This window comes from Styela clava, chromosome 1, assembly GCF_964204865.1.
Source record: "Styela clava chromosome 1, kaStyClav1.hap1.2, whole genome shotgun sequence".
Taxonomy (NCBI): domain Eukaryota; kingdom Metazoa; phylum Chordata; class Ascidiacea; order Stolidobranchia; family Styelidae; genus Styela; species Styela clava.
Genome location: NC_135250.1, coordinates 9,473,327 through 9,496,214, shown reverse-complemented (window position 1 = coordinate 9,496,214; position 22,888 = coordinate 9,473,327). Strand labels below are relative to the sequence as shown.

Genomic DNA, 22,888 nt, shown 5'->3' with positions numbered 1-22,888 from the left:
ATAATTACGATCGCTCGAAATGGCATCTACGCCGCCGATAACGAACTCGCTAAAGCCGGCGATCTCTCTCCCATCGTGATCGTTGTGACGAGAAAAATAGCTTGCTCGATTTCGGGTTATCGTCTGCACGTTTTGGACGACCATTCGTATACTTTGGTGGGCCTTATTACGCCTCTGTGAGGTTGAAATGACGTCATTTTTCTGTGACGTAGTCAGGTGGAGGTCAGGATGGACATATGCAAAAATTGTGGAGCCAGGCCAACTAGAAGTGAATGTGGTACCAAACTATACCAGACTCCATTCTTTTCACCCTTGTGCCCTTGTCTGTCTGTGAAAATCATAGATTTTTTGAATAAAAATCTTGGATTTTTAAACAAGCTTGTAATACAATGTTTGATTACCTCCTGTTACTTTGTTCATGTTCTGTATTGTAGATGAAATATTGAAATAAAATTGCTAAATTGCTATTTTGCTAAGAGAAAATTTTTCTGGATATGTGGGGTCTTACTACTTACTGAATACAGCGCGAAACACCGCAAAGAGCGCAAAACAGCGCAAAAGAGCGCGAAACAGCGCAAAATAGCGCGAAACAGCGCAAAACGGAGGAAAACAGCGCGAAACAGAAGGAAACCAGCGCAAAACAGAGGGAAACAGCGCAAAACAGGAGACGCAGTCATTACCACCTCCTGCCACGAAAGAACCACGGCGCCTCTCGCCATGGTTTTATGGCGCTATTTCCGGTATATTTACAAGGTTATGTACCGGATTATAGGTCATCATGCGAAATTTTATCTACCTTTTTGGTGCTCCAGAAGTATGTGCAGCAATATGTCGCACAACCTGATTCCGCTACACACACACACATACTATTTTCAGGTTGTGCGCCATCTTGGTGCACATACTTCTGGAGGTCCCTTTTTACCTAACCCTAACCCTAAAGCCAACCATATCCACATGGAAAATGTTCTAAATTATGGTACCCAAAACGTGTCACCAGCAGGGGCAGACCTGCCATTACAGCATTACGGGCTACATACGTTGGTTTGTGTTTTTAATTTGCTGCCGTGGTAATCCAACTCAAAACAAGGTGCCCCGAACTCATTGCAAAATTTTTTTCTGCTTCACACTGTTTCCCTCTGTTTTGCGCTCTTTTGCGCTGTTTTGCGCTGTTTCCCCACTATTTTGCGCTGTTTCCCTCTGTTTTGCGCTGTTTCGCGCTCTTTTGCGCTGTTTCGCGCTCTTTGCGGTGTTTCGCGCTGTATTCAGTAAGTAGTAAGACCGGGATATGTGTGAAGGAAACATTAAATACAGAAATAGAATCTGTGATGTTGGGTGGAGTGGCTTGGAGATCTGTCATTGATTTAAGCTGTGCAAAAAAGTGCATTTATTAAAAGTAAATCCACTCTACTTCACAAGAGTTTATCTCACTATAACTTCTGTTTTAGTCTGAGGTTAATTTGAGAATTCATGCCTCAATGATTCTATGTAGCGGTAGAATTAAAAATAAAAAACAGTTAACCAAATATGCATATAAAACAGAAAAGGCAAACTAATGTTCTTCAGCCGAATGTAGCTTCAACAAAAACATTTGCAAAATATTGAAAATATATTATTTTGTCATTTCGTCTATCACTGACGTCATTTTCGCTGGTAGTCGATTGATGACAGTATGAGTCATTCCTTTTCGATGACTCAGGCCTCAATGTTGTCTATTACCTGTACAGGTAATTTCTTTAATAAGTTATAGAATGAATAGTACCTGTTTCAAGGTTACTGCAATTGTACAGTATTAATATTACCTTGTCTATTTGAGATTTGTGCTATGCCTCAAAATCATACTTTTTTTAAATTACTACATAATGGGTTCGATTATAGAAGATTTTTCTAACCCTTTTCTATGAATTTCTACAGGTTTTAAAAATCAATTTTTTGTTTTGAAAAGTCTTGTACATACTTAGTTAGAAGCATAGACACTGGAGGGCATTCCTGATGTTTCCTGTTTTTTGATATAGTGCTTTTGACGAGGATTAGTTTTATAAAGTTTTCGAAGCGCAGCAATTAAGAAAAAAACCTTCAAATATGGTTTCTGTGATTGACTCCAAATATATGTCGTACAATTTTGTGATGCCGACATATCAAAAATTTGTTAGCGATGTATTTTCGACACTTTCAACTTCCTACAAAAATTTATCGTCGAGTGATTTAACACCAAAGTCATTGTCAAATACAGTCAGGGAATATGGAAATATATCACTTCGTGACATCTTTACATTTTTCGGATTGGCCCTTTTATGGACATTGCTCCGATATGTAACCACTGTCTTTTTCTTAAAGGTGAGGTCATATTTTTGTTTATACCGTTTTATAAAGGTAAAATACTTCTTTTTTTGCAGTTCGTTTTAATTTTATATAGCAAAATCAAAATGATCTTTTCTTTCACGGTTTTGTAATTTAAAAAGATTATTTTTCTTTATAACTTTTACTGGGAATTCATGAATTATTTGTTTTATGAATAATCCCTTAATTAAGGTTTAAATTTGTATGCAATCTCTATTTACATATTGCATACAGGTTAAAATGTTGTTAAATTAGTTTGAGAAACAACAACTGTTTTTATATTTGTTGTTTTTTGTTTTTTATTAGTTTTTCAGGGTGTGTGATTAAATCTTATTTTACACAAACAAAGACATTATATAAAAAAAAGATTTTACCCCATGAACATGTTGTTGTCAAGTGACTTGCAAATTTGATTAAAGAATTTGTTCCCAAATCTGTCCAAAATTATTATATCTATTTTATGTCTAGAGGGGTCGGGGGCAGAGCGCCGGATGAATTTCCGTCATTCGTTGTTCATATCTTGAAAATCTTGTATCCTGGTTTTTGGAATATTGAAAAGATAATATATTTGATGGAAATATCTCAAAATTACTTGAGAACCTTTTCACGGGCACCCACAAAAGTGTTTAATATGAAATGGCCTTCGCTTTATCACTATCACTTATTTGCAATGAACTTATGTATTGTGAATTACAATCAGTTTGCTGTAATGCAAATATAATCTTAGCAATCATGAAGTTGTTGATTAACATGTGTGATTGATATACAGTACATTGTTACTTTTCTTAAAACCAAAGGTCATGTTGAACAAGTAGAACTATTGCTTAATCTACATTCTACAAACATTATTAGTGTTTGATCAAGGAACTTGTCACGTAAACAGTGTCCTGTTGTGTAAAAATGAAGGCTTATTAAGGGATGACTTATTAATTCACTATTCTGAATGCTCTTTTTAAATTGAAATCTTAAAATATTGAGTATTGGATATACTGGTGTTCTAAAGTGGACCACATTAAGTAGAGAACATTTCGAAGTTAATATACAGGGTGGCCGCTAGAGAAACAGAAAAAAAAATTTGGTAACAGCTGTTTCCTGTCTCCTTCCATGATGTGGGTGTCAAAATAGAAATCAAAAAGAACTTAAAAAGTATCAACCTAAAACAACACAGAACCTAGAAAAATAAGAAACATATTGAAAAATAAATGAGTAAGCACGCATTTTATTCATGACCTAATCTGATCATCAAATTTTCTGCTTTTCTAGCGTCCACCCTGTATATTCAATGGGCTTGAATTTGGAATCAAAAGATAGAGAGAATCAAAATATACAATCGTTTGATTTGATTTTTTTATAGAAAATTTTCAGAAATTTTATTGACGCCTTTTTAGTTGAAATGTGAGATTTATATTGCTCGTAACTTTCCAATGGAAACTTGACAAAATAAAAAATTCAAAATATCGAAAACAATGGATTCCAATTCAATTTGTTTTGTGCATCCTTGCTTTTGGGAAATAGAATAAAAATTTTGCAAATTTCAAAATATTTTCATTATATATGCAGCCTCTTCTCTCAATAAATAAACTCGGAAAAAATGAAAGAAGAAAAGCTCCAGAAAGTTTATGGAAATTGCTATTTTACTCCTCAACGTGGTGCTATGCTGTTTACCTATTATTCTTCACCAAATATGATTTTTTCTTCAATCCACCTTTGACGTTTTATGGTAAGTTTCATTACTTTTTCACATTAACCCTAAAATTCCAGTTCAATTTTTTCTATAGTATAGATGACAGTGATAGAATAGCCATCAGACAATGGTTTTCATAATATGAAAATTTTCACATCAATATGTAAAATATATCCTGCTCTGGTAGACAGACAGAAGTTAATATTAAATGATATTTATTAATATGAGATCGGATATATTTTATTTTGAATAATATCCACCAGAGAAATTTGTGCAAGCAGCCAATGCTAAGTAAAGAGATATTACAGTTGAGAGGACCAGAATCACTCTGGTTCAGTATCGCCTACTCAATTTATTACATTCTGGGTGAGGTGATTGTTTTAATTGACTTTTACAATTATTACAAGTTTGAATAAAATTCTGTTTCTGGTCTGAACCCAATTTCAAATGTATTCGAATACTTTATGGACATCCCTGGGTATAGTAGTGTTAAATAAGATTATTTGAATCAGGAAATGAGTCTAGCAATTATTTCTGGATACTAAATTTCTAAGCATATTAATGCCTCGATTATAAAGCTGAAAGTAATATAATCGGAGGTACAAATAATGGAGATATTCTCTGGGGGCCATGAGCAAAAGCCTTGACTAGGTCCCATTTGCAATTTGTATTGCATTTGTTTATGAAACTGCTTTATAGTCATTGTAAACAATATGACTAATTCTCATTATGATATCATAGTAGTCTGAATCTCTTTTGAACAATAATAGCCATTGAGTGAATAGACTTTTTTGAATCCCAGACAAGGTCATATGAAAATGCTTTAGAAACTTGTTCACAGAAAAACCCCAATACCCATTATGACACCATATGTGAATTGAAACAGTGTTGTTTTATGTAGCGCCTTTGAAACCAATCAGTTTCTGAGTGTTTTTGTCTCCGAATGCCCAAATGTAGTAAAATGCCGAGCTTAGATGATTTTTGCCTTTTTCCTAAATTGTATTCATTCATAAATTAATTCCAGGGTGGAAGAATGGGCAGGATGTGCCTCAAGATATTTATACATTTTACATGGTTCAACTAAGTTTCTATTTTCATTCTGTCTACGGAACATTTTACATGGATGTATGGAGGAAAGATTCTGTCGTCATGCTTCTTCACCATTTTGTAACATTGCTTCTAGTGGGATTCTCATATATCTTCAGGTTAGTTTTTATTGATATTTGTCGATTTTTTTTTCTGTGAATAATTAATAATAAATTACGGTATATAAATACCTATTTAAGTTCAGCGAAAATACAAAATTATTGATTTTCCTAATATTTGTTGTTAATTTTATTTGCCATAATTTTTGTCACTTATTTTCTGGAAAAACATAAAATTTCTATGCTGCTACTTTTGATTTTGGAGAATGGGGATTTCATGATTTAATATAATCCTGAATCAAATATTTCATTAGAAAACTCTTCTTATGGAGTGTCTTGTAAGTATTACCAGGGTCATCCCCGTTTTGGACTTTTCTGCTTTTTACCTGATTTGAACAATGTTGGGCATGGAAATCAAACTTGAGACATTCGACCATAACTTCCTACCTTCTATTAACGAGAACTTATCACTACGATTTTGTTTTGACTATTCCAGGTTTACGAATGTTGGAATTTTGGTACTTTTCTTCCACGACATCACTGATATTATTTTAGAATTCACCAAACTTGTACTTTATCATAAAACTGTTGGAGGAAAGTGGACGAAAATATGCGACTTTATTTCTACAATCGGATTTGTATTGTTCGGCACAGCTTGGTAAATCCTTTGATATTTTTTACATTTTTTTACAAACCTACGTTACGAACAAGGCTATACACTAGAACAGTGATTCCCGAAGTTGATTGACCGGGGGCCAAAATTAGAAGCGGAAGAAGGGGTCGATAATTGGCTGTTTCTAGAACGCAAAAAGGTAAAAACATGAAGTGGTAGAATATTTTGCTAGAGTTCGACTGGCCATATTAAACCGTTACGCGGGCCGTAATTGGCCTGGGGGCCGCTGTTTCGGAACCACCTCACTAGAAGGACCCGAATCTTTTCCATTGCCTATCAAATTTGTTACTTACTGACCTAGGTAATGGGCATGAGATTTTACTCCATGTACTCATTCACCATTTGCCACTTATTATCTGTGCGATTCAACACATTTTGTCTAATTTGCATTTTTTTCAATTTCACTTTTTAAATAATGATAGCAATGATGCATTTAGACCACAAGTACAGTAAGTACTCTGAATCGTGATTCACTATTGATAAAAAACATGACTTCAGAAGTAGCTTAGAAAATAAAAATGAAAAAAAAAAATTTTATTTATTAGGTTTGTATTTCGATTGTATTGGTATCCATTGAAAGCACTGTACGCTGCAGGACATACAAGTGTTGTTGTTATGGGACAAGAACCTCCGTTTTTTCTGTTCTTCAACATTTTATTATGGATTCTTCTAGGAATGAACATTTATTGGTTTAAAGTAAGTAAATATTACCAGTACTCAGTCTTTTATTTTGAAAATTGTTTTTGCAATTGCTTGAATCTGTTGAATGACGAACCACTTACCAGTTTTTCGCATTGTTTTTCGATGACCTGCAAAGTCTCGAAAAAGGTATTAAAATTGTACTAAGGCCAGTCTTCATTCAATCTAATAATAATGGACTATTCGTTCTGGTATGCAGCAACTGAAAATAATGCTGTTATGACATTTATAACATGACAATACAATTGAGACAATGTTGTTACAAAAAATATTTTTTTTCATATAATGGCCAAACATCAGGTATAGCTAGTGACTGAAAGCATAGTAAAACATGTATTATAAAAAAGGGAATTTTTTTTATTTTTGTGATAAAATTTTGACAATCTTATTCAAGCATTCATTCAAGCTCAAAACATGTCTCTTGAATATAAATTGTTCTTATATTTTATTTAAAATTCAACATAATGTTTCACACTGTTGGACACAGTAACTGCTAGGTTCAGATGTTTTTCCACATTATTGCATATTTGATATTCATGAGGCTTTTTGTAGTATTTTGCATGTTTAAATATTCATGAGTTTGGAGTCATTTCAAAAAGACTGGAAAACTACTTTTATGTGGTATTCAGTTACCACTGGGAAATGTGCATTCTGTTTAGAGTACTTATGCTGTTATCTAGGATTGAGAAAATTCACGATCGATTCTCGACTATGGGGTAAAAAAAAATAATATGGGTCTGACCCCCCTCACTCTAGGTTAAGAAATTTTTGACCCTGATTTCTGCTTCGGGGCTGCAAATGATTTTGACTACATTTTCAGACTTTGTAAACATAAATTTTGATAATTTTGGTACATGCAACCCTTGTTTATAATGCTGACTTATTTTATCACCATTTAAAAGTCTGCAATTTAGACCCCAGAAAAATTGAAAATGCGACTCTAACGCCAGTGAAAATGTGCTAAATTCTGACTCTCTAGCATTGCTTTTAACACCAACAAGATGATAGCAAGCTATTTACTATATTCATTGTTTATTTATTGCTGGTATATTTTTCAAATATTTTGTTTTAAAATTACTTTTGTTCCCAGTCAGAACTGAACGCTTCTTAGATGGACTTAATAATACGGTTGGTGTCACAATAATTGCCTCTTATAATTGACACTTTCTCTTACTATACAACAAATGGGCACTTATATACCATAAATTAAAATTCAAAATTCCTTTCGAAGGTTAGTTAATTTTGGATATTACAATAGAATTGGAAAATAGTTTTTCAATTGCTTCCTATATTTTAATTAAGTTTGACTAATCGTTGGATAATACAGAATAAAATTTTTTTTTTTTTTTTGAATTTTTAAATTCAAGGAGCTGACTGGATTTTATAGAACTGATTTTAATAAATTAGGCAAATTCAGAATATTATAAGAATTTTTTTTATTTTTTGCTCTGACATTTCAGATTTTTATGTATTTTATTTTAAATTCAGAAGTGAATTGTCAAAATAAGTCGGAATTCGAATACATCTGAAATTAGTTATATTTTTATTAATAGTAGATTATTGATTTTGAAAATAATTTATAACAATTATGGTATCTTTAAAACTTTTTTGGTGATTTTGCCAACTTAATATCTGATCCCTAAGACAAAAATAAACATTATCAACTTCTGAGAGTGTAACAATAGAAAATAAATCATTACAACATTTATATAAACATTTTGATACTCCTGTGGTATGTGTACCAGGTTAGGGTTAGGCCATAATTTTTTTTCGATTTTCCTTACTTTAGTTTTATTACGAGTTCAAGGACTGTCTGTCCATATTGGTACATCCACTTCTGGAGTGCCAACATTTTTGCATTACCAAATTCCTTTTGAATATATTTGAACGAGACTCAATATTCCATATTCAAAATATTACTTAGAATGTATTCAGAATGTTACAATATTCTGTTTTGGCCATCTCTGATTTAAAACATAGGTCAATTAAATAATTCAATGACTTCACCCTAAACGGGCAACCCCTTACCATCTGGTAGCTTAGTCACTCTTTTTACTGGTTTTAAATTATGTATGATTTAAAACTGGCCGTCTATAAAAGTGGGTGTCCAAAACTATGTTTTTCCATGGCCATGCTTAACAAAAATATACATTATTGGATAGACAGATAAAGATTATTATAAATTATTCATTGTGAATTAAAATTACTTTTGTGCCAAAATTTCGACATTTATTGACCATTGGATTCTACCATTCCTTTAGGTACTATATGAATTCAACATATCATGCTTCAATATTAGAATAGGAAGTGACTCTGTGGTAAAACGTATTTAGATATGTGAATTCACCATTTTTTTGTAGTGCAGCAAATTTTTGAATAAGATTTAAAAAAAAATATATTTTATTCTCGGTGATTCTAGAACGAGTTTTTACTTTTGCTTTATAAAATTGGTCTTTGACGCACATAAAATAATTTTCAAATGTTTACCTCCCATTGCAGTAATATTGAATTTCACCCAAGTTCACGGGTAATTCCTTGTTAAAATTGTGATTATTATTAGTTCTGCAACATTTTCAGTCTTTGATAATCTGATTAACCATTTACTTTCTGGTTTTACTTCATTTATAACAATTAAACTCACTAAAATGATTTTGGTGCAGGTCAAAAGAAAAAATTGCAAATTCTTAAAGTCAGTTATCTTATCTTTAGCTATGTTATCACTATTGATGATATCATAAATTTGATTTCAGATAAAATTACGGCTTTGTTTATGTTCAACATGAAAAGTTTCTCAAATTTACAGAAATTAGTTTTTATGAGACATAAATGGTAACTTGGTAAGATAAACCATTTTGATTGGTTCTTCAGAGAAACGGCCTCTTTGGTCATCATGAGAGTTCTATTTATCAAAATGACACAAAAATATTCTAGATTGTTCCAAAAATCAGATCATTTAAAATATCAAATTTTATCAATTTGGAATTGATTGAATATTCTTTACACTCTTGATAAAGAATCTTTTTATTCAAAGAGTTTAATCTTATAGAACCTACATCATTATTAACTTGAGATTTTATGTGGATTTAATAGCTATGCACTATTAACCATTTCGTTGATAACAGGGATTTCTATATCGAAAATCTCTATCTCATATAAAGCGATTTCCTGAATAATCTCATGGTTCGTGATTAAAATATCCCAAAGTTTCATGAAACCATATTGTCCCTTTATTTTGAGTTACAGGGAATGACTCATTACTAACGTAGTTGATGAGTTTTCCAATGGCAGACAGGAGAAATAAAGTAAATCGAATCATCACAGAATAAAACCATAATGATATGACTAATCACATCTTGTCAGTGACATAGGTTCATAGGAAATGTGATCTAGGCTTATTGTTGTATCAAACAGTAAGGAAATATGCTAGGCATCGTGGGGGTTGATGATAATATTAGATCTACTGGTGTTGAATGATACTGGATGAAATTGTTCTCCGATCTATAATATTATGAAAAAATTTAATCCTAAACTCACAAGTTGCTGTCATAAAAATTAACTGTCGTATAAAGCTAGTGGCGTATGCGTTTAAATCCTATTCTTTTTTGGTGATGAATCGAAATTCTTTTCATTCTTTCGCTAACCCATTGATTTAAAACAACTATCAGTTAAAACAACAATAACCTATTAACAACAATTGTCTGCGGTTTATTTATAGCATTCTTTTTTGCGGTCATTGGTCATAAATGAACAATTTCTGTGCTTCAGTTAACACAGACAATAACTAAAAATCGTAAAATTGCAATAGCCTAGATCAGCTTATAGAATGCAGATGTGCTGGGTTGTATAAATTTGGTACATTATGGTCTACCCTTACTTGGGTATGTCCATAACAAATCGATTATTTGAATAATGGCTTGAAAATATTTTTCAATACTTACTGCCGTCACTGATAAGTTTATTGAAATATTTGTCATCATTTCTGATAAGTTACACTGTAGGTCTATATTGTCATCATGGGTTAAAAGTCCCACCACTTTACCGGGGTGTAATAAATTCGATAGGAAAGCCTTTTTCTAATATATACTATAGGTGGCTGCTTGCACAGAGCTTTGTTCAGAGTAAAAGTCACGTAAAAATGTTGTATAAAAATTTAAAATTCACACATTTTATTGAGTAAAATTTGTAAAATATTACTAGTTTTCAGCATTCAAGCCTTCTGTATTTGATGCTAACACAAGTACCACCAAGAGGTCACACTTGAGATTTTTTTCTCAAACTTTTATCAGCCCCGTGCGGCCGTGCCCCCATTCCAAAGACACTCAGCACTCGGTGGACACCTGCTCTTCTGAAAAAATACCTGATTTTGCATTTCACACGTTTTCATCTGTTATTTTATGTGCGAAGTTTAATAATGAAGAATCAAGCAAACGACGGCAAAAAAATACATTACAGTCAAGTAATCAAACAAATAACAGTCAATTTACTGGTATATAAAATTTATGTTGTCATCGCGAATGGCCTTGTGATATCTTTAGCTTGTGGCCCCCAGGGAACCGCTTTGTGGCCCCTTTCCCCTATCCTAGGAAGTTAATTTCCTAATACATCCCAGATTGAGTCATAGCTCCTAGGCTTATTAATCATCTTTTATTGTTTTTTATTATTGTGTAGAAATTTGATTATTGATGTCATCATCAAAAAAAATTTTCAGCTTTTTGTATGTATGAATCATCAAATTTTGACAGTTGATTTTCCAAACAAAACTTGTTTGGTAATAATCTTTGATGACTAATCATTAGGATGTATCAGAAATTCATTTTGAATTGATTTGGGAAATTTCATGTCAATTTCTAGAATAACAAACTAATTTTAAGTGGACATTGCCCCTTATCATTTAAAAGTATTTGTTTAGCAGTAGTAATACGACACTATTTTACTGTGTCTGTAAATACTCTGTTAATTGAATTGCGTACTACGATCACACGCTGTTGTTTACCGTATGTAAGTTTGTTCAAACCAAGGACGCTTTGCGGCAATACATTATTTTGCAATTATTTTCTTCATTACTTTTTTAATTTGATATTTTTCTAAAATAAGACTTAACAAAGCAAAGCTTGTAGGCATTATACTACTCCGAATACATTTTATTAAAATAATAGTATTTTAAATATGGAATATATTTTGGATATGGTCATACTCAACAAAGGGCACATACAATTTAGAATTCTGCTAAATTGTTGATGTTGTCAAAAAATTGTCTATCCTAACAACTGTATGTGAAGAATTTACTAGAAGGCTATTACTTTTATTTTTGGGGTCTTACCGAACATAAATTTTACCCAAAATTCTGCTTCTATTAGTTTTTTTTTAATCCATGGAAACACTTTTGTGGTATTACCTTCGTTTCCATATATTTTAACATTGCTCTCATATTCGCACATCACTGCAAATTTTTTTTCTAGAAAAAATGAATGATTCGAATGTTTTTCCCATATTTCCTTTTTTTTTTAAAAGTAAATTTTGAGGTTATTTTTCTATATACATCTTTTCTTAAACTTCAATAGAATAATAAACTTTTTATACTCTTGTTTTCTTCTTACAGCTCATTGTTAAATGGAGCATGAATCCACAATTTTCTAGTTGATTGAATACCTCTGAGATTTATATTGGCAATATACCACATATGGTTATTGCCTTATATCACACAAGTGTTAATTTGTTCAGTATATTGAACACATATTGCAGCTGTCAATAGCTGTTTAAAAGTAAGCTTTATCATACATGGGTTATAATCGGCCGATTGTAAATCGAACATGGTTTGTTTGGGACTGTAATCTACTTACTACAATCACCATGATAACAATTGTTAAGAATTGTTAAGTCTGTTACATAGATGGTTGATAATTGATGGATGATGATTATAATTAGATTAACATTTCTCATTTGTTCGCTAAATAGCTCATGTGGGTGGGATGAATATAGGTTTCGTGCTGTTTATAATAGGCTACTTTAATTCCCGATTACCGCTTCATTTATTTTTTAAACGCTAATCATGTATTTGATGAACGTAAGTCTTTCAACTAGATTTCAATATATTATGATATGGTAATAATACATTATAATAGCGAAGAACAGTGGTTCTCAAACTCCTGTTTACTATTGCCCTTCATAGACGCAATACAAAAAACATGAAAGTTTAGAAAAATTCATTACAAATTATTTAAACGTACACTAATTATAATACAAAAACTGTGTTTTTCTAACGTGGATGAGCTTGGTGATCTTTATCGAGACTTTTATATTCGAAGAATAATATTCGAGAATAATATTCGAAGACATTTTTGCCAGATACAATTCATATGCAAAACAAGTTTCTTTAAAATTCAGACTTGCCTACAATGTGATTTTTGCTCCCTAATGTATTTCTTTTCCTAGATGGCGATATTGCTTATTTCGTTAATCGCTAGTGTGGAATACTTGGTCATGATTGACTGGTATTCTAGCATGTTTGATGGATGATATTTTTTTAGAAAAGTAACCACTTAACTGAGCTATAACACAATATTGAGGCGGAAATATAAAATGACCAGGGCACAAATCCTTGTTCTTCTGCAACCAAAATTTTGTAAACGATCCATAGCTTTACTGTGTGTTCAATAATGTATATGAATCTTTGACTTCCAATATATTGGTTTCCAAATCAAATCTCGACATCCTAATCGTTTCTAAATTTAAAAAATAATCTGTACCATTCATTTTTTCAGTTCATCGTAATTATGGCATATTACGTTGTGACGGGAAAAAGTAATGAAGTTGAAGATGTGAGAGAGTATGATGAAGACAAAGGCCCTCAGAGATCGAGTGATTCTGATGAAATTTCAAACAAGAAGAAACAAGAAATGGGCAATGGTGATGCCAGGTATTTCCTTAGATATATTTATGACTTTTGAGTAATTATATGAGTAGGCACATTGAGTAGGAAAATTTTCCATTTGGGCATTTGACATTTGATGGTATGACAAAAAATAGACTTCATCCTTTTGAATTGTTCTGGTACTGTAAAAATAAAAAATAAATGTATAGGCTATATCTCAATATACTACATTGCCTTATTCAACTTTTATGAATTCACAATAACATATTTCTTTTTTGAACTTGACCCAAGTTTGTATATTTTTGAAATTTTGTTTTTAAAAAATAATATTTTAGAATGTATGCGGAATAGTAAATTATTGAGTTTTGGCCATCCCTGCACTCGTGTCTTGGTAAATCGATAGTTCAAAATTCTACTTCATAATTTATTTCAAATGTTCTTCATTGAGCATGTAAATTAAGCTTGATTTTAAGGCCACGTTTCTCATAAAATGCTAGCAAATTTTACAGAAAAAGTTATTTATGGTATTTTAATATTTCTTCGATCCTGAAGTATATGAAGCATTCAGAGACAATGATTCAAATTTTTCTTTTAAAAAAAATTATAATTACAAATGAAATTTGAAAAGTTTCCTTATATTATCTCAAAATTTCTTTCTAGCCGGAAAAACGGTTTGATGAAGAAACACCAATGAGTAGCAAATCAAAGAATACATCGCTGATGAACAAATTTTATCATTAGATCAATCTAAAACCGAGGATAATTCAAGCATTTTAATTGCATCCATATGCTGCTCATGCCTGATCGAGTATCATCGGCTGGGACTCTTATTGCCATGTATACTTAATTGCTATATTTTACTGAAGTTTGCAGATTTGTTATTATTGTATTAAACGTTATTGCTATTATAGTTGCATTGATTTTACTTTGATTTTTTCTTACCATACCTTTTCCAATTTTCAATATCTTCCTTCGTAATTGCAGTAAGATATGCTTCAACTAACTGAAATTACTATACAGTATATACATGAATTTTTTCATGAAATAAAGCATTCAGCTTTAGTTGTATTTGATCATAATGTGTATTTTATTTTTGAAAAATTTCCAGATTGCTTCATTTATTTATAAATCAGTTTGGATAATTTTCAATCTGTGCTTTATGAAAACATAAGCAGCAAAAGTCGGATTGATTTTGATTTCTCTCAGTCTGGCACCAAACTCAACTCAAATTAGTTAAATAGTTGTCATATACTTTCACACTTCTATTTATTGCAATTTATGTCTGCTACTCACTTATTGACTTCGGATATCAGCGAATGCTTTTACAGGGCCTTGTTCGAAGGAAAATGCGTGATATTAAAATTATTTATATCACGAAACTATTTTATTCCTCATTGCTGTAAACATTCTCTTTAATTAAAGACGTTTTCCAAGAACTAAAATATTATTATCAAAAAATAGAATAATTATTATCGTCTGTACTTCTGGTTAATTTTTCATACATTTTTATTGTCAATACTATCGCGAGTTAAGTCAGTATGATGAGATGATCTATGTATCATCTCGGATGACATATTCGATCTATATTCCATAATACATGTTTATTCATCCATAATCATACAAAATTCACTCATATTGGATATATTTTTGAAATGCAATATAATCTATAAACATGTCATTATTTACAATCAACTTTTCAATTTGCGCGATTACCAAGTGAATTGTTATTTCAAGTCGTAATTATCATTAACCCTTTACTGCCATGAATTCATTCTGCATTGTTCCTAGCAATGCAATATTACTGCAGGAAAATCAAACTTCTGTTTTATATTAATTGAAAATTTTTTTGACTATGTCACATAAAGCAGGTATTTATCGATTGTAGCATTCACAGCGTGTATTTGGGGCATTTCCATCTGCTGTAATTGCGAACCTTTGACCTGAAATCATAAAAACGACGAATCGAGCATAATATCAAGTTTTACTATAGTGTAATATGTTATCTTACTCTGTTAACTCGTAAAAGTATGTTTTATTCGCAATAGAAGGAGTCCACACCGCTGTTTTTTAATTTAGATTTGTTAATTATTTTGCAGTTTTGAAATTGAGAGTTCAATATGTTACGACTGTATGTTCATTTTTAGTTTTCTCAATTTCCATTTTTTTTTTTTTTGATTCATATATGATAGCCTGCCTCTAAGCTGTTTGCATCGTAGTCGTTAAATAAAATCTGTAATGTATTTTGGTCCTAAAGTAAGCTTGTAATATAACTTTTCAATTACTGCCAAATTTTGAAAGTGGAAGTCTGTGAAGATGTTTGAAACGATTCAAATGCATTCAAAATTGGTGATACTCGATTTTTTTTCTATTTGAAAATTCAACGTTGATTTGCAAGAATTTGATATCTAGGGATCAAATTAACCGCATTAAAATTTTGACATATTGAAATTATAAAATTGAACAAAAGGAGATTGATCTATTGGGAATATATATTTTCGAACGTATTTGATTAGAAGGGAGAACGAACCATACACATTTAAAAGTTTAGTAATTCCATTCCAGATACAGGCAAATTAATGGAATTCAACTCGTTGAAATGTTATCATATCCAAGATATTGGGCTATATCGCCTAATTTTTTATTTTCAACCTAAAATCCCATGTTGTTCTGTTTCTTTTGCTTGTAATTTGGGGAATTATTGACAATTCAATTTTCACTTTCAACTGCTGTAATAGAAACATGGCAATTTCAAGGGCAATGTCCACTGTAAATTGCATATAGGTAATATTCTCGAGTTCTTTAATATGAATTGATTTGTAATGCAGTTTCAACCATTGTATGAACATTCTGCTGAAGATGGAGTATTTCCTGCTTTCTGTGTTTAAATTTTCAACTTCAGTAAAACGTTCATAGATTATAAACGACTATGAAAATTGGTTTTAAGCTAATGATACCATTTAAGTGTAATTCCATTGTATTGATCACCTGACATTAAATATGTGTCAGTTTTGATTTTTTTTCTTTTTTCGTGATTGAAATATTCCCATTTGCATTGTATGCAAATTGCTAAATATGGCAATTATGAGGACCTGATCCATAATCACACGTTGATGACCTTTTTTGATTTAAGTGTTTGTCACAAAAAACATACAGCAAAATTTCAGATAATTTTTGTTCAAAAATAAATTGAAATCTCGAATAACTGCCCGTGTTGAGTACGAAAATAATTTAAAAAGATTGAAAATGAAAATTTTGCTGATTTTCGAAAAATCTACCTTGAATGCTTCAATATAATCCCATATGTGTTGAAAGTTCCCTGGACAATAGATTATTACTCATATCATACCGCATACTACTGATATCATTTGCAAAATTTAACCCATTTAATTGTCAGCACAAACGCATTTTGGATTTTGCTATCAGCACCGTTAATAATGATCATAAAAATACAATGGAATCAGGCTTTTCTGGTGGATGGCTTTCGTGTATCTTGATGAATTAAAAATGATTCTGAGATGAAACTAACTCATTTTTCTAATTGATGCTTTTTTCATTTCGCTTTAGTCTAATTATTGTCAATTTTAAATGCTGCTAGGCTATTCTAAATATGATGTAATAATTCTGTAATCCATGAAAAAGCATGTTCTAAAAACCGCAAAGACAGAATCTTTTATCAATCTTAACGTTATTTTGCCAAAAGATTTTTCGGAACTGTGTAGCTATGATGCAGTAATTTGTAAAACATCGCACATTCTGAGATGTTTTATTTCTCAAAAGTCTTTAGTATAGGAATTTAAATATTTTTTCAAATCCAGTACTTGCTGCAAGTTAGGGCAATATCTTTGTAACAATGGAATCGTTTCAAAGATAATATACATAACATCCATATAAATTAATGACGAGCATCCTAAATAAAATTGGTACGCCGTCATGAATAATATGAACTAAAGTAATAGTTTGTCTGACAATGTTTAGATTGCCTTTTTTTTTCTGAACATATAATTATTGCATAACTTGCCAATTATATGATTTAATGCATGAATTCGTTATAACTTATTAATAATATATTTGCGGTACAAACTCAATGTGGCGAAGACCAAAATAAGAATATAATCCCCACAATATTAGAAATGATAAAATTGACTATCAACTTATTCAATCACATATTTTTTGTTTTAAGATTGATACTCAACTGTTATGACTCCAGTGTAAGTTAATAATCATATATTGATAAAATATGATTATTTAAGTTGCTCATAGCAAAATACAATATTCCCATTCTTTGCAATCTAAAATAATAATATAATTCTTCTTCACTGATTCTTGACTTTGATCGCTGTATATGTTATATTATCGTTGTTATCGTTATTCGTTATTTTCTTTCATAGCATACTTGAACTTTCTAAATAGCCTTTGGTATCTTCTGTAAACGTAAACTTAGGGGTACAACTGCAAGCGATCACATCTGGTATTGACTGGAATTGAAATATGCTTACAGGTATAATTGTATGGCTCCTAGCAACACACTTGAGGGCAGGCTTTGGATTCCCCAATTTACCATCAGCTCCAGACTCTGGGTTGAGAAAAATATTGACTCCCACTCCGGGTTAAATAATCTCGACTCCAGTTCCAAACTATGAGAAAAAAGAATATCAGGAACGAAAGCTTTTGCGTATGCAAGCATATTTAATAGAATTTTGAGAATACTTGCGAATGCTTTTTGAGTTTCTTACAAAATATCTGACTGTTAAAAGTCTGAAATCCTTACTCTGACTCAAGTGAAGACTCTACAATCAAGAGTTCAAATTATGGCGTCATGAGAATCTGCTGTTTCGATTCACTACACAGTTGCTTGCAATCCTTTTTCTTGTTCATATGTGAATTTTCAACCAAATGTTTAAAATACTATGTCTTAGGTGTTAGAAGTCCTTTTTAGATTGATTGCAACTTTAGATTATATATTTCCATACTTCTTTGTTTGTAAGATTGACATTTGACATGATCGCAGTTATAAACAAAACATGATGTGCTTCGCAGTTTGTATTCTATTAGTATCTACTTACATTGATTGTTTGATTGATTCTCTCTCGTTTAAGGATTTTGAAAGTCATACCTTGGTATCATCCGGGCATGGGTCATGTCTGGCATTTTAAATTCTTTTACTAATTCTATCATTCCATTTTCAGTAATATTTGTATATTTCTAAACTCAAAATATCTCTGCATTAATCTGTATGTATTTTTCGAAAATTTTCGTTGCCCAATTACTTTTGTTTCATTACAAGTTTGTTGGCAGTTTCATGACATTAATTTCTAGTTTTAAATTCATCGGAACTAGTTGGCAGGATTTTATCACTGGAAAGGTATAAGACAAGAACAAAAATAACTGATGAATTTAGTCCGTTCACAGAATATGATTCTGAAAATGATTATATATAGGAAATAATGATCCATTTTATCAAAATGAGTGATTATACTGAATTTTTAAACAGCAGTGCTTGGTAGACTCAAGTTTCGACTCGACCCGAGTTGGACTTTTGTCACCATTCCCTCCAGATTCGATGGGGCTCGCGTCTTGCTTGTGATCGACTAATCGCCAGTAACTCAGTGATCGACTCAACTCTAGATTCAGATAACCTGTTGCTGAGCTTGACTGGCTACTCCTGCTTGGGGACTTCCACTCTTAATTTACCATCAAAAGTTCACTCTTTCATAATTTGGACTGTTATACCGGTAACGGGCTATTATTGGTAGAAATGTTAGTATTAGCACTAACATCAATGAGAGCCAGGCGCCGTTTCTAACAAAATGTAGACGAGAATATCGGTCGGAGACCGAAGTCTTAGCGGTCGAAGGTTAGGGGATCCCCCAAAACGTCGCTCCCACCCCATAGTGACACCGTGTGTCCTACCGGTATCACTAAATAATTATTAACTCGCTAATTAAACGACATAATTCATCGAAAATCGGTAGGCTTCTGATCCGAGCTATGATGAATGCACATGCGAAATTTGGAGCAGATTCAATCTCGCTTTCGTAAGATATCGCGTGCATCTAACAGACAAATACCTATCAAAATACTTACCAATCTTAAGATCGACAAGTAAAAATCTGAGGGACTGCTGAATAGGTTTGACTGTAGCACAAAGTACTAGTACAAACTTGTAGTTGTTGTATACGGCATACAAACTAATTGATGTTCAGCTTGATTATGTGGCGCGTCTGCATCCAATATAGATCATAACCAAGTTACTCGTTTCGAATCCGGCCCGCGGCGCTTCAATGAATGATAGTAACAAAACAGCTGTTTTGACTTTTACATTCTTTACGTAACAGAATTTATTTTGAGACTTGTGTAGACTAAGTTATATTATCATATTTCCTTTTTGTAATACTTCTAAGATGTTCTGTTATTCGATACTTTAACGACCTTCCCGTTTCGCCGATCCCACATTTTCTACAGTTTATTAGATTAGAAAGAATTTTTTTGATTTAGCAACTTATTCTTTCGTTAATGTTTATATAAACTCCCGTCACGTTCGCGGTACTTTTTTTTGTCTCTTCGAAATATTTACAGGTGGTACATGCTCTTCTATTACATTTATAAAAACCAAATTGTACTTTCTTTGATACTACTGGTTGTAGTTTAGCTCTAACCAGTCTATCGCGTAATGTAGGGCATTTTCTATAATATGCAATTTTCGGAGGTTGCGGGAAAATCTCTTTTAGTGGTGCATTGTTGTCAAGAATATATTAGTAGTCCGAAATTTTTTTTTTGAAGTGCGGTTGGTTTGGGTGGTAGTTCGTAATAAATGGCAATAGTTGCTGACCTTGTTGTTTACTTTTCGGTGTTAAAAGGTAATCTCTGTTCATTTCTTTTACCAATTTCATTGTTTTGTCAATCGAATTCTCTTCGTAATTTCTTTGCATGAGATAGCTTTCCATAAATTCGGCATGCTTGTCGAAAAATTCGATTTTTGAGCACGATCTTCTTAATCGTATAACGAGCCCCTTTGGAATGTTCGCAGTAATATGTTTGGGGTGGCATGCGGAGGGTAAAAGATATTGGTGAGAGTCCGTGTCTTCGGTGTAAATTTCCGTTTCCAATTTGTTGCCCGAGATATGGACTTTTACGTTTAAAATTGATTGAACTTAATAATAATGAATTTAATAATAATGTGCCCCCAGGCCTTCTTATTGGCAGCGCTGGAATTTTTTGTATGCGTGTATGTAGTTATCTGCACATTCAGTGCCCATTCGTTTTTGTGTAAAGCCTTATTACTGATCAGTCGATCGCGATCTATTTCGAAGATTTCAGTCGATCGCGGTCAAAACCAATCTGTCTGTTATAGACCATTAACAAGCACGTGCGACCTATTTTAACGTTGAATTGAAATAGATGGATGAAAATGAAATTACAAAATATATAATTATTTTAGTTAGAATGAACTTTACAGACCAGGCCTGTGTTCGGAAACAGTCATTCAAGCATTGTCATAGTATTATTGTTAGAGCCAAAGTAGTAGCTTTAAAAACCAGAGTTTGATAGATGAAGCCGAATTAAATCTTGAACCAACTCTATGTCATAAAAGGCAGCAGTTGGAATCTAATTTCCCGATTGAAACCAACCCAGTCTTCCAGAGGGTATTTTTTAAATATTTTGATTGTTTAATACTTGGAGTCGAATCTAGCATTTCTCATATATTCATTGAATCGACTACACTTCGACCTCGTTGTATAATATAGGTAAGATAAAGATTAAGATATTAACCATATAAAGCAGTGGTTCTTAAACTTTTTCGAGCGCGACCCAAATCTGAGTTTTATGAATACTCGCGACCCAATCCTAAAAAACGCAAAAATGTGTTTTTAATGTTGGTACAGTTTGACTCAAATACAGACAATTATTTATTAGAAACAGTCCATTGACTCAGTGAGATTGATGAAACTGAAATTTAATTTTCATTATATCTTCAATACACAGCTCTATTTTACTTAACGCAATACGCAAGTTGTCACGGGTATCGAAGCGATTGCGAGCTTAGTTTTGATAACCGTCAGTGCCAAATATCCTCGCTCGCACAAGTGCCTTGTCGCGAATTGTAGCAGAAAAGGCGTCCGCTGTCCGTCGCAAACACGACATCCTAGCTGGCCTTCGGTATCTCTCGCAATATACAACTTTTTACTCGTCACATGTGCACGCACTGCTTCCTTCGCGGTAAATGGTGCCTCGAGATGAAGTCACATTTTCTCTAGATATTGAATAATCTAATGTCGAGAAGCGAGCTTTTTCATTGCGTCGTCTATTACAATTTTCATTACCAAAAAGACACCCATTTTTGGTTATTTTAATCCACTAAGACGACATTCCATGCGGTCAACACAACGACAAGCGACGTGCATGGTTACCGATACCATAAAAATAATACACGTGACTGGCTTATCAGAATTGTGATGTAACAATGAGCTCAAGACAGTTCTTTCCGTGAATGAAATTTTATATTTCATTATTTTTAAATACCAGAGTTTAGAAGCTAAATTGAAACATTGGGAAAGCTGAAAATTCGTCCTTATCCTCTTAGATTGCCCTTGCATTGACGACCTTGTCGCGACCCATTTTTAAACCTTCCGCGACCCATGTTTGGGTCGCGACCCATACTTTAAGAACCACTGATATAAAGGGTGTGTGGCGTGCCCTTGAGGCATCATCAGATACAAAGTATTTGGAACGTGTCATCAATACATTACTGTATAGCATCCGCCTCTGGAAACTATGGGAAGATTAGTGTATGTGATTCATGTAACATGGGCATCATGCCACCGTGATCAATATAATTCTCAACAAATACTTAACATTAGCCATACCGTCATAGTTGGGTGTGACAATTACCAGAGCACTATAAGTGAAAGTATGAACTGAGTTTTAAGAGGATATTGTACGCATTATGGATTAAGAAATATACTTTTGACATTTGAGTCTATTCGGAATTTTTGCGTTGTTTTAGAGCTGTTCACACAAGTTTCACATTTGCATACATGAAAACCAATTTCGAGAATTATTTTTGAAAATTGCATTAGCTTGTTTGTATCACTGACTTCTTCTCCCGTGCCGTTTCGAGCGAAGTTGTGAAACACCTCATAAAAAACTCAACACACTACTACTTTATTCATCGAGATATGAACTATCCATGCATTAACAAGCAGGTGCAATATATTTTACGTTCTGTTCATATAGATGGATAAAACGCAATTGAAAGGAAAACATTACTATTTTAGTTAGATTTATTTTGACCAGGTTTGAGTTCGGCTTAGATAGATTTAGGTAGTATTCTAGTAGCAATATGGTAGAACAGTTGTCGAAATGGCCTAACGTAACTGAAATTCCCATTATTTTCAGGTTTCACTTTGTTACAGAACTCCAAGTGGATTGTTTTTCTCGAAATGGGATTTGTATTTCTGGTATTGTACAGGGCTCAGTAT

At 32.5% G+C, this 22,888-nt stretch overlaps 2 protein-coding genes across 2 annotated transcripts in view; one reads left to right on the top strand and one right to left on the bottom strand.

Moving 5' to 3' along the window:
- LOC120348241 (putative MFS-type transporter C09D4.1) overlaps positions 1-22,888 on the bottom strand; it is a 282,049-nt gene that overhangs the window by 188,587 nt on the left and 70,574 nt on the right. The gene's annotated exons all lie outside the window — the stretch shown is intronic.
- Positions 1,915-18,718, top strand: LOC120339784 (ceramide synthase 1-like). Its single transcript, XM_039407988.2, has 7 exons — positions 1,915-2,334; positions 3,898-4,057; positions 5,046-5,226; positions 5,663-5,824; positions 6,385-6,535; positions 13,300-13,454; positions 14,070-18,718. The coding sequence occupies exons 1-7, from the start codon at positions 2,080-2,082 to the stop codon at positions 14,101-14,103; spliced, it is 1,098 nt and encodes a 365-aa protein (XP_039263922.2). The 5' UTR covers positions 1,915-2,079; the 3' UTR covers positions 14,104-18,718.

Coding starts and splice junctions, on each gene's coding strand:
- LOC120339784 (XM_039407988.2), top strand. CDS start 2,080: ATGGTTTCTGTGATTGACTCCAAATATATGTCGTACAATTTTGTGATG. Junction 4,058..5,045: donor TCCACCTTTGACGTTTTATG/GTAAGTTTCATT, acceptor AATTAATTCCAG/GGTGGAAGAATGGGCAGGAT. Junction 5,825..6,384: donor GTATTGTTCGGCACAGCTTG/GTAAATCCTTTG, acceptor TTTATTTATTAG/GTTTGTATTTCGATTGTATT.